Below are 12884 nucleotides of genomic sequence, written 5' to 3'. Positions count from 1 at the left end.
TGCGTGTGAAATCATAACATCAAGGTCAATTGCTCACTGTCACTGTCGGCCAGTAGGCGGAGGACACCCTGAACTGGTTGCCAGCCAATCGCAGGGCACACAGAGATGAACAACCATCCGCGCTCACACCACACCTAGGGACAATTTCGAGTGTTCAATCAGCCTGCCATGCATGTTTTTGGAATGTGGGATAATCCGGAGAAAACCCACGCAGGCACGGGAAGAACACGTGAACTTGACATAGGGAGACCGGAGCCGGAATCGAACCCTGCACCTCTGCACTGTGAGGTCGTCGTGCTGACCACTGGATGCAGTAATATATAATGTACTTCATTTATTTTGTTAGTTGCATGAAATAGCAATATCAATGAAATATATTGGGGTAGTTGGTGAACCCCATAACAGAATAATTAGATACATAGTGTGATCGATCGGCAATTAAAAGCTTTGGTCGCGTCCACCGATCAATTGAAGCATCACTAATTGGATTGCATCTAGTTTATTTGTAATAGGGATAGGCCTAGTCAAACACTAAATTATTCATACCCTTCGAGTGTGTATAATTTCTGGACACACACACACACACACACACGCACACACACACACACACACACACAGACACATTTTGCGTATAAGCATCTTTTCTTAATTCATTTGAGCTCAGCGTGTCGGCTGACCACAGAATAGGAACTGCAGACTTTTACCTACTCGTGAATCTTCGGTGCATGACCACTGAATGACCAGCATGCACTGCAGGTGGCGAGGGGACTGAAGCGAAGGTACTACCATGCTGTTGTCATTCATGAATGAGTCAGTGAGTGAATATACTGCCGTTGTCTTTCACAAATAAACAATTTGTTGAACAACTTTCTTCGAATCTTTTAAATGAACTCATTCAGTATACTGAAAATAACCATTATGCCCATCACGACCGGCTTGGTTACATTAAACGCAGATCTGAAAACATGTCAGCTGAATCAGTGCATTTCCTCTGACAGCTACAAGATGTTATCCACTGCATCTTCCATTCTATCTTCGAGCCTCCTGGGCAGTTGAAGTTAACCATGATCATCTTTGACTTATTGGGGGAACAGCAGCGCTTGTCAGCACAAATACCACAGTACGTCGGTTTGAACCTCTTGATACTTGTGCAGCCCGAAAGCACAAACTTTTCCCCTCGTTTTGGCTGGAATTGTGGTTGGCATGTTTTCCCTTTTGGCACCTAGAATTGACAATTGAAAGTCATTTCATTGATACCGATTTAAAAACATGTACAACATTAATCCGACAATTTGAGGGGAATGTTTTTATAACCACCTGAATGCTGTTGATAACACTCTTTTTACATGGGCGAAGTAGACACAGACGCATGTCCTTCCTCATCTCACATTTGTGGTTGTTATTGTTGACACGCACAGAGATGCCCAGGCCACAGGACTTGGAACAGGGGCTCCAGAACGTAGTTTGGATGAGACAGTTCTTCTTCCAGGCCAAAGGAGGATCCTTGTGAGCTTCAGTAATAATTAGAAAGATAAATACAATTCAATAGAAACAGAAGATGTAACAGATAACGTAGATACAGTTGATAACTTGTTGGAGTTGACACAACCCCACAAACAGTCCAGCATTTGGTATTGCCAAAAACTGCTTGAGGCGAAAATATCCTGTGACACACTTACATCAGACAACATTTTCTATTTAAAAAAAAAAAAGAAGAATTTATGTGCATGCTGTGAGGTCTTTTTTGTGGGAGGGTGTGTTGGTATGGGAGTGAAATACATTTTATACATCACATTGTGTTCTGTTTGACTATGTTGGTACAGCAGCCAAAAACATAAAGGGATTTGGTTGAAAGTACTGATTGGTTACTCCGTGATTGACCAATTATTTCCATGTTCTGGAAGATATCAAGTAGTTTGAATGTTAAGAGACCACTTAAGATCCAAAACATGTGTGCATGTACTGTGAGCCTCCTGAAGCATTATTGCAGAAGAGTCAAGAAAGATGCCTGACCCCGAAGCACAATTTGAAATAGCTGGAGTTGTATTTGAAAGTTAAGCCTGCAGAGAGAAAAAAAAAAAAAACGACAAATGTTGATCAAAATGTCTGACATTAACCCTTTCAGGGACAGCAGTTACTACAGTGGACAGCTTATCACGTTATCAGGTTACAGGTTATCATTATTGGTGCATGAAAGGGTTAATCCTGATCTTGTGTTGACCACATAAGTAAAGGACTTTGTAGGAATCTGATGACAACTCCATACACAGAGACCACGAACAGGCCACTGTTGGTCACCACTATTTTAGGCCCGTGAGCCAGTCTGTCAGTCTGTTATCGTCATTTTACCCACGCTTCCATCATCGCTAAATGAGAGTATGTCACCACTATTTTCGGACCACCAGATGTTTGGCGACGTATTTCCAAGGTCACACGCATTCACAGCACGAGCAGTGGAGTGCATCTCCACTGGTAAAGAACCGCATCCCGCAATGAGGTCCACAATCGTTTTATTAACCGTCCATTCTGAAATGCTGTGAAAAGTAAAATAAAGTTGTTCCATACAAGATCCAATCGATATGTACATTTATCTCTTTGACTCAAACATTCAATAAATAAAATACAATATACGGTTGGCCTTGTAACCCAGCAGTAGATAATTCGAAAATAATAAAAAAACATAACATGAAATTACAATCTCGTCTCTGTCTCCACCAATCTCTCTCTCTCTGACTCTCCTTTTGGTATATGTGACCCAACCCAGAAGTAATTGTTAACAAAATATTCTCAAAGAATAATTTCACCAAGACTTCACAGAAAACTATAACCATGAAGGTTTATATGCAAATAAATACACATACCGGTCCTTAAAATATTACACAAAGATTGTCTGATTTCTGTTGTCATGAATATTACATTACAACGTTACATCTGTACAGAAAAAAAAGTTTGCTTTTTGCTCTGTTGTAACATAAATCCTTTGAATATGTCATCTTATGAAACCCAAACTGCTCACCTACAAACTGAATATCTGCAACAGGCAGATGCAGATAAATAATACATAATCAACTAAAAATGACAACACAAAAGTTGACTGAGTTTAAAACTACAGTATATTGGTCAAGTTTTTAGCTAAGTTTGTGATGAGGAGATGCTGCGTGTCCTTAAACACACTAAGTGGATGCCCTGTCTACAATCCATTGATCATGTTCCGAAAAATGCCGATGGAAAGGTGCACCCAAGGTAAATTTGTAGCTGTTCTTGAACCATTTGGAGTATCAGCATAGTTTTGGTCTCTTTTTGAAATATTCAAAATGTTATCATTATGAATATTTCTCCCATACAGTAAGAATATGTGTAAGTGCTCCTGCCACTGAACTACGGATGTTCGAAAACAGAAGAAAAAGGCAAATCTTTAGTTTGTCTAATTTCACAAAATCTGCCTTGAAAATGGATTTAGAATGTTGATTAGGACTTGAAAACACTACAGGAACAAAGCTTTAGGTCTCCCCAAGTTCCGGTTCAAATTCGACAATTGTAACATGTAGGGTACCATTCAAATCTCCTGAAACTCAGCTTTTATAAGAAGTATAACATGTTCACACATGTACTCAGCTGACGACGTGCATCAGCGATTTGTTTTGACAGATGACGGAGTGCCCTTCGGTGGGCCCTCCTAAATTTAAGGGTTTAACTACTCTTATTCGTGTTGAATTATATTTTATTTTACATTTCTGGGAAAAAAATGCTTACCTTTGCCAGTGTGTCAATGTCTAGTTTTAGGTCCTGTGCTGATGCAATCCGTAGAACAGCATGAAGGTTATCATCAGTCAGGCATGATCCGTGCTTGGTTTTGTTCAAATTCATGATGGAAAACATTTGTTCGCACAGATAGGTGCTCCCAAAAATGGACAGAACATGGGCAGCATTGAAATCGAAGCTGTGGCATTAAGTGAGGGCCAGCAGCCCGTAAAAATCCTGGATTGCAGCATTCTGGAACTTTGTTTTCAGACGACTGTAGTTTGAAGTTCAATGAACTCCATTTGGAGGTCTTTGGGCGCACTGCAGACATCAGTGGTGAGAAGGATTGGCAAAGATCTCAACGCTACACTGCTGTGCTCTGAAGTCAGAGAAGCACCGATCAAACTCAGTCTTTAACCAACTCACTTTGGTAGCTAACTGAGTGCATGAAAAAGTCTCGGGAAAGGAAGCTGAGATGCTCGAACAAACAGGAAAGTGGACAAGATTGTCATGACGCGTCAGGAATCTGGGTGATGACTTGTTTGCATTCCTTCAGCCTCAGATTTCATTGGGCAAGATGTTGGGCTATGTCAGTGTTTCTCATATAGTGGGGCGCGCCCCCCCAGGTTCCGTCAAGGGGGGCGCGCTTGACCTCGGGAACATGCTTTTTTATTTTGATTTTTTTTTTTAACTGTCCGAGAATAAAGTGCAATTGCACCTCAACTACATTAGGGGGCAGTGGCGCTCTCATTGGCAGAGTGTGCGCACGTAGGTGAAGAGGTTTTGTTTGCACTGAGCATGCGCGCTTTGCACACAGCACAGCTATGAGTAGGAAGTGTGGTAACAAAGTGTAGCAGACCCTCAAATGACATAATGAAAAAATATTTAATAGGCATGAGAAGACAGGCAGAGGAAGACGGAGACCAAGAGACTAACGAAAGCTAAGACGAGGAAGTATGACGAAGCGTACGTCGCGCTTGGCTTCACGGTGACGACGGTCAGAGACGAGGAAAGACCGGTGTGTTTACTCTGTCTGTAAATGTTGGCAGCGGACAGCATGAAGCCAAATAAATTAAGTCGTCACTTGATGACACTACACCCCAATTACGTTGATAAGCCGCTTGATTTTTTTCATCGAAAACGTGCAGAATACTGCCAACAATCATCTCGCTTTGTGACTGCTACTTCAGTCAACCAGCGAGCGTTGTTGGCATCCTATAAGGTGGCGTACCAAATTGCTCAGTGCAAAAAACCCCACACCATAGCAGAGGAGCTGATACTGCCTGCAGCATTAGACATGGTCTCTGTCATGCTGGATGACGCAAGTGCTTCAAAAATAAAAACTATCCCTCTGTCCGATGACACTATTGCTAGACGTATAAATGACATTGCGGACGATCTTAAAGAACAGCTGGTTGATAAGCTCAAAGACAAACGTTTTCCTTTACAATTTGATGAAGCAACTGACAGCAACAAAGACTGTTTGCTTATTGCTTATGTACGTTTTGACATGACAAATTCCCTGGATGAGGATCTACTTTTTTGTAAATATGTCAGAGACAGAGCCACAGCTGAAGAGCTCTTCGAAATGATAGACTGCTTCCTGACTGAGAATGGGCTAAAGTGGGAGAACTGCATTGGTGTTTGCAGTGATGTGCACAGACCATGGCAGGGATGAGAAAAGGACTTCGGACTCTCATCAAGAAGGCCTCACCGAATGCTGAGTGGACACACTGTTATACACAGAGAAGCACTGGCATCAAAGCACCTTTTCGCTGAGTTAAGTGAGGCTATGACTGATGTTGTAGGTGTAGTCAATTTCATAAAGACCAGACCACTAAAAACAAGAGTCTTCTCTGCTATCTGTGAGGAGATGGGAGCTGAACATCAAGCTGTGCTGTTTCACAGTGAGGCAAGGTGGCTGTCACGAGGAAAAGTGCTGTCCCGAGTTTTTGAGCTCAGAGAGGAGATAAGAATGTTTTTGGAGCAGGAACACAAGTATGAAGTTTCAAGAAAGTTTAGTGATGAGAACTTTCTGATGAAAGTGGCCTACCTGAGTGACATATTTCGAAAGCTCAATGAACGAAAGCTACAGCTTCAAGGGAAAAATCAACACCTCCCTCAGGTGTCACAGACAAGATCAGCTCTTTCACTCGAAAGCTTGCAATGTGGGGCAGGCGGCTTGATGAAGGAAATACTGAGTCATTTGAGAACCTGCAGGAATTTGTTGACACTACTGACTATGATGCCATCTCAGTGAATCCATATTTTAAGCAGCAGATTTCATCACTGATGGGATTCTTCACAAAGTACTTCCCTGAAAATAGTTCCCAGTATGACTGGGTGAGAGATCCTTATAATGCACCAGCTCCAACTGGTTTCAGCTCTGCAGAGGAGGAGCAGTTCATAGACATCACATCTGACTCCACATTGAGACTAAGTTTCACATCTTAGACACTGAGTGAATTCCGGCTGAATGTCGAGAAGCAATATCCACTCTTAGGACAAAGAGCTGTGCACATTTTTCTTCCATTTGCAACTTCCATACATGGCAATGGCGAGTGATGAAAAAAGCGGAAGGGGCGTGGCCTGGACGGGGGCGTGGTTACTTACAAAAGTGGCACTAAACATGCTGAAGATGAAGTGTATTAAATTTACACAGTTTGAAAATTGAACAGAAAAAAATCCCAAGATCGCCACTATTCTTTCAAGTGAAAATTTGTGCAATTTTGCCTATGCATTCCTGGTGAGCACCAATATGTAACTCCAAATTTGCTGCTCAAAATCAAAACTAAAAAAGTAAACACATTCCCTGCCATATTTAAGATTTGTTCAGTTCGTACATCATTACTTGACATCGCCACACGTGTTACTTCCTTTTGTTGGAGTTAACGTTTTGATCATTTCACATTTGATTTGTGGCAAATTGATATTCCATCGAGGTGGAAGCCCCGACGAGACCCACGGTGGATGTATTTCCGGGAAGGACGAAGGGCAATGTCCGGGAAGTGGAGCCCAACCACTTGGAGCGGAGCCTGAGAAGCTCTGTCACTGAGTACTGTGGCAGTCCTTCCACAGGTCGATGGAGGAGCGACAGGATGGGCCAGAGCAGTAAGGCCCAGACATCGGCCCTGTTGACCCTCATCATGGGGTACAGAGGGGTTGAGATGGCACGGGGCCTCATTTGAGAGACGAACATGTAAGACGCTGTGACAGCGCGATTAAGAACAATCGCATGACGATTGATGGTTTAAAATCACAATGAATTGGGACAGGAGCGTAGGGTTTTTCTTATGACGACAGTAAACCGTAAAAGACGCTAAAAATTGCGGGTGAGCAGTGGCAGCCAGACGCGCCAGCTTTCACTCAACTCACGGAAGAGGGTGTTTTGTTTGCATTGAGCATCCACGCTTTGCACACAGCACAGAGTATGAGTTTGAAGTGTAGCAGACCCTCAAGTGACACCATGAAAAAATATTTAACAAGGATGAGAAGACAGGCAGAGAGAGATGGAGATAACGGGACAAACGAAAGTCTCCCTTTCGGACAAACGAAAGTCTCCCGAAAGGTAAGACTAGGAAATATGACGAAGCGTATGTAGCGCTTGGCCAGCATGAAGCCAAATAATTTAAGGCGTCAAAGACATTACACCCCAATCACGCTGTTAAGCTGCTTGAGTTTTTCCAGCGAAAACGTGCCGAATAAAACAATCATCCCGCTTTGTGACTGCTGCTTCAGTAAACCAGCGAGCGTTTTACTTGTGTGAGACTGGCTTCTCTGCTGTTGCTGCTCTGAAAAGCAAATACAGATCCCGGCTCCACATTGAGCAGGAGCTGAGAGTTGCTGTGTCCTCCTTCAAACCTCGCTTCGAAAAGTTATGCATTTCAAAACGTGCTCATTGTAGCCATTAATGCAGCATCATTTGTGATTAAAAAAAATTCAGCACAAATTATTCTATATATTTTTGTTTTGCAGGTTAAAGTTTTTTTTTAAATATTGTGCTCCTGAGTTAATGTTGATCGGTTTGAATGCATTATTATTTATTGATTTTACGTAATTTTATTTTTCAGTATCTTATAATTTGACATGGTCAGTCAAAAAATGTTCATAGTTTAAGGATTTAATTTTATTTGTGAATTTCAAATGCACTTTAAATCTTTTCTGTTACAGTTAATGGCGATCAGTTTGAAAGCATTATTATTTATTGATTTTGTGTAATTTTATTTTTCAGTATCTTATGGTTTGACATGGTAAGTCAAAAAATGTTTATAGTTGAATTAAGGATTTAATTTTATTTGTGAATTTCAGATGCACTTTAAATCTTCTGTTACAGTTAATAAAGCTATTCTTTGTTGTAAGTTGGTCTATTACAGTTAAAAAAGCTCTTTTGTTGTGAGTTGGCCTGTTACAGTTGAAGTTCTTTGTTGTAAATTGGTCTGTTACAGTTAAAAAAAAATCTTCTTTGTTGTAAGTTGGTCTGTTACAGTTAAAACCGTTATTTGTTGTAAGCTTGTTTGTTACAGGTAATAAAGCTCTTCTTTGTTGTAAGTTGGTCCATATTTCTTTTTTTATTCTCTTATACGTTAATAAGGATACAGTGTTATGCAGAGATGTACTTATAACAATTTTATAGACAAATGATACTATTTATAGTCGCGGGGGGGCACGAGATGTTTTCCTCTTCCTTGGGGGGGCATGACAGAAAATAATTGAGAACCACTAGGTTATGTCAACACAGCAAAGTCATACAGCCACTTTGGATACGACAGCTCAGACAAGAGTTTTCCTTTAATCTGCATAAATAGAGCAATTTATTCTCTGAGCACTTCTGTGGTACGGCACATCTTCGTGCTCCAGCCCCGTCCCCAGCAAACACAGCTGGAAATGACAGTCAGGCCACGTGCCCAAATAAAGTTCACTGCAGGTTTATAGTTATACCCATAGCAATGTGCTGAACAACGAAAGTGCTTTTGTTCATAAATCTCTGACAAATGACGTCATTTACAGAATGCTGAGTGCCAGGCAGCCATTGTACTGCATTATTGACTATCCCGTTAACCTGCGTTTGCCATTGTTATCAAGTTATTTGGTGAAATGCCTCTGTGCTATGTGGCGATACACTGTTCACTTTCAGGCAGAGGGTTGTTTGAGTGACCAAAAGAAAAAAATGGGGCACGTAAATAGACCATAAAATTGCAACTATACAGTTTCTGTTATGTTTTTGTTTAGGTTACATTTGGTTTTGTTGTCTTATGTGCCCTTTTTGTCTCCACCTGTTCTCATCATCCGGGTCCCTTGTGTTTAACCAATCAGCTGCCTCAAGCCTATGTCTTGTCCAGGTGTTTCTCGTTGTCTCGTCCCTTTGCTTGTATTTCATTCCCTGCCGTTCTGTCAATCTTTGTTGGATCATTGCGAGTTTCTCTGTGCTGCTGTCATGTTTTGTTTTTGTTACTTTGGTTCTTTGTGGTTTTTAGGACTTTGTTCAAGAACTTAAGTTAGTTTTTTTCAGTGTACTCCTGTTTGTATTTTTGTTCAATACATCTTGGTCAGTCAACCCTTGGTCCTCCCTGCTTTTTGGGGTCCTCTACTCTACCACCTCGCAAAACCTGACAGTCTTGTTCTTGCAACGCGGATGAATTTCATGCCGGTGTCGATGAGCATTCTTGTTAAAAACACTTCGAAGACCTCTGTTTTCTCAACCAGATTGAAAAAAAAAAAAGTGATAATTAATAACTCTGGCTGTTTGGGAAAACATTTCATTCAAAGTATAATACATGTACATGGATCTAGTCCTGCACAAAAATATTTCAAACTATACGAGCACATGGATGAAATCATCTTTAATGATTTGTATCAAACAATGCTGCCGATATTATGTGCGGAGTGGCCGACAACACATCAGAACTATCTGAGCAATGACAATGTAGGACACCAACATACTATACCGTGTGCCCTCATTGCTAGCAGGAATAAATGGATTAAGAAGATAATGCCATCGTACGCAATTAACCGCATGGCACAGCATCGAATTTCAAACAATATTGCGAGGCTAATAATCGCAGCCTCTGTAGCCAACCGTTCTCTTCTGCACTCCATGTCCAGCCGTTCATGCACAACATTTTCTGCATCCTAAGCATATGACTCGTACATGTTTGGTCAGGCATACATCTTCTTTCTCAACAACCTCCTCTTATTACAATTATTCATAAACCTGGATTCCCTCACTGAAGTGCGAAACATCGCCATCCAAATCGATTTCTGACTGGCTTTGTGCACGGTCTTCCCATATCTAGCCCTGCAATTGTTGTCCACGAGGTGACGTCACACTTACCAGTTTCTCGCTCGCCAGGATCTCACTTCAAGAAAATAATTACTTTGTCGAATTTACGAACCAGAAATTATTTTTTCATGCTTTATTTAATGTATTTTCTTTGATTACTTAAGTTGAAAGACTGCATTTGACATTTTTTTAAATTACTTGGTCTTTAATGTTTTGCCAGACTTGATGTGTGTGCAAAGTTGAACGAGTTTATGTGCATGTTCAGACCCTCAAATTAACGTTTTCTTGGCGAACTGTGCATCGCCAAGGCAACGGTCGTTTGCAAAATCTCCTGAACTTCATGTTTTAACATAATGAAGGCATAACCACTTTCCTGAGCAAATATTGAAAAACATGAACAAATAAAACAAATTTCATTTGATTCATTCAATGGGCTGCATGCAGTAACTTAAAATATATATTTTTAAAAAAAGATATTTCGAATTGTCATTGGATGGTGGTATATGTAAAACAGAATACTATCATATTGATGTCTTCAGGTCCTATTACTACTACCCAAATACATGTGAGGTTCAAGAAATTCAGTGCCATCCATGTCTTGATTTCCTCTAGACAGGATAAAAGTGGCCTCAATGAGAACATATCTCAGTGGGACATACCGTATTTTTCGGATTATACGTCGCTCCGGATTATAAATCACACCAGACAAAAAATGTATAATTAAGAATGAAAAAAACATACATCAGTCGCACTGGAGTATAAATCGCATTTTGGGGGGGGGAAATTTATTTGATAAAATCCAACACCAAAAACATACATGTCATCTTGAAAGGCGATTTAAAATAAAAATAAAATAGAGAACAACAGACTGAATAAATGTACGGTATACTAATGTTACATGACTGACATGCCTGGTAATGTCAGTAACGACGTAACATATTAAGTTATTCAAATAACTCTAGCATGAAGAACATGCTAAGAAGTTTACCAAACTATCAGTTTCACTCCAAATCACTAAATCCAATGAAATATTCATCCTCGATGTCACTTTTAACACCTATACCGCTTTCCCACTGAATTTAGCGGGTAGTCGTGATCCGTGGCGACACGCAACCAATTGGCAATATGTCCCTTTCCCATTGACCAACAGAAGGCAATTCTGCACCCCCCGCCCCCCCAACCACCACTTTGCATCTGGTTACGTCACCACGCTGTGATTGCGTAGATGATAGTGCGACAGATTTCTTGGTGGTAAACAAAGCAACATGAAAGCAAGTGTTCTTTCTTTTATCATGCTTTTTACCGTCCTCAAAATGGTCGAAAAGCAGCGGAGGATCAACTCTTTGCTACTACTGAGACAACAGCTTAAGGGGCGATCTCCTAGCTTTGTTGTGGGGCGTGCTATATATGAGGCCGATGGCGCGCGATGTTATGACTCATCACGTACCGCCCTATGTCATCACAGAATTACCAGGAAGTCCCGTGTTAGGCTTTCAAACTGCAAGCGGGGGCGATCCGAGGCGATCACAACCCGCCTCCAATGGCGCGCTGGTGGACATGGATCGGCACTCCTTTTCCACTGCCCAAAAAAGCGTGTTTACCCGTGATTTTGTGGCAGTGGGAAAGGGGTATTAGAGTCCTGGGTTTTTCCACTTCTGCTCCATTCCCCCTCCCTCTTCCAGAACTTGCAAATTCCACGAAAGGTACTCTTTGTCTCCATTGAATTGCTAATTGTGCATGCTTAGCCCTGTGCATGTTTGATGCTCAACAGCTCTCCACAACCATCCTGTTTTGTCTTTTGATTGAAGAAACATTTTTACTAATTTATTTGCCATGAAAATTGTTTTTATCATGGCCAGTCATTTTACGGAGGGCATACTTGCATACTGCCAATCCTAAAATTTCAGAGGACGGAGGAACAAAATTAGGACCCCACACATTTCAATTTCAGTTTAGAAAAACAACAAACTGTATAATTTGAAAAAGACTATTTTTATTTCACACAAAGATAGGCAAAAAAAAAAAAAGGACAAAAGGTACCAAGCGGGACAAATGTTTCAAGCAAACAATTGTTCCACACAATCTTCACATCTCACATTTGTCACAAGGTGAAGTCCGCCTACATTTGCCACAAGTAAATTTGCCACAGGCTGCACAACGCCGAGTACTTCTGTTATTATTGCAGTGTAATCGTGCCTGGCACTTAGTCTTTATCTGCTGACTCTCAACTTTCATCTTACGGCTCGGCTGTTTATAAGATAAGAAAAGAAAGCCTTTACTAGTCTCACAATGGAGAAATTCCTAATTCACTGCAGCAAAGTTATGAATGGAAGAAGTAGAACAACAAAATATAGGAGCTGCTGGAAAGGCAGCCACTCTCGCGGCGCCATCTTGAAGTCAAAATAACAAAAATAACACAACACATAGGACACAGACAGTCGTGCAATCTTCACCACTTTCCTGCATACACTTTGTTGTCTGAAGCAGTTATAGATGAAAGAGGATAGGATCAAAGTGTCCTTTTACCAGTGGATCAGAGACGTCATGCTGAAAATGTGCACGTCTGCTACAAGCTAAGTTTTGAAAGCCAACACGAAGCTCTTGCGTCCATTGACAAAAAGAGATTAGTTCACTTCTCCTGTCCCACGTAATCCGCTTCAACTCCAAGCCGCGACTCCCGGTTCCACATCGGCGCTCTGCGCTAACGCTCCTTTCTTCTCATCGTCGGCTCCTCAAGCCTTGCATCCATCCGGCCGCAGACCGTTCAACAGGACTGATCTCTCCGCTGAACAAAGCAGGGCTGTGAAAATGCTGTCCGTTACAGGCGCAAGACACAAGCGCGCCGGAGCTGTCCAGCAACGAC

At 41.3% G+C, this 12884-nt stretch overlaps 1 protein-coding gene across 1 annotated transcript in view; it reads right to left on the bottom strand.

Annotated features, from left to right (window-relative positions):
- Window positions 1-330: 330 nt before the first annotated feature.
- ccn6 (cellular communication network factor 6) overlaps window positions 331-12884 on the bottom strand; it is a 53557-nt gene continuing 41003 nt past the window's right edge. Inside the window, exons 4-5 of the mRNA XM_019892541.1 lie at window positions 1318-1511; window positions 331-1222 (exon numbers count right to left, since the gene is read on the bottom strand). Of these exons, the coding sequence (XP_019748100.1) occupies window positions 941-1222; window positions 1318-1511 (476 nt within the window). The 3' untranslated portion in view covers window positions 331-940. The remainder of the gene's footprint in view (window positions 1223-1317; window positions 1512-12884) is intronic.

The sequence above is a fragment of the Hippocampus comes genome, unplaced genomic scaffold (assembly GCF_001891065.2).
Source record: "Hippocampus comes isolate QL1 unplaced genomic scaffold, H_comes_QL1_v1.1 scaffold212, whole genome shotgun sequence".
Taxonomy (NCBI): Eukaryota; Metazoa; Chordata; class Actinopteri; order Syngnathiformes; family Syngnathidae; genus Hippocampus; species Hippocampus comes.
The sequence above is the reverse complement of the archived record's forward strand: the minus strand, read 5'-3'. Positions and strand labels throughout refer to the sequence as shown.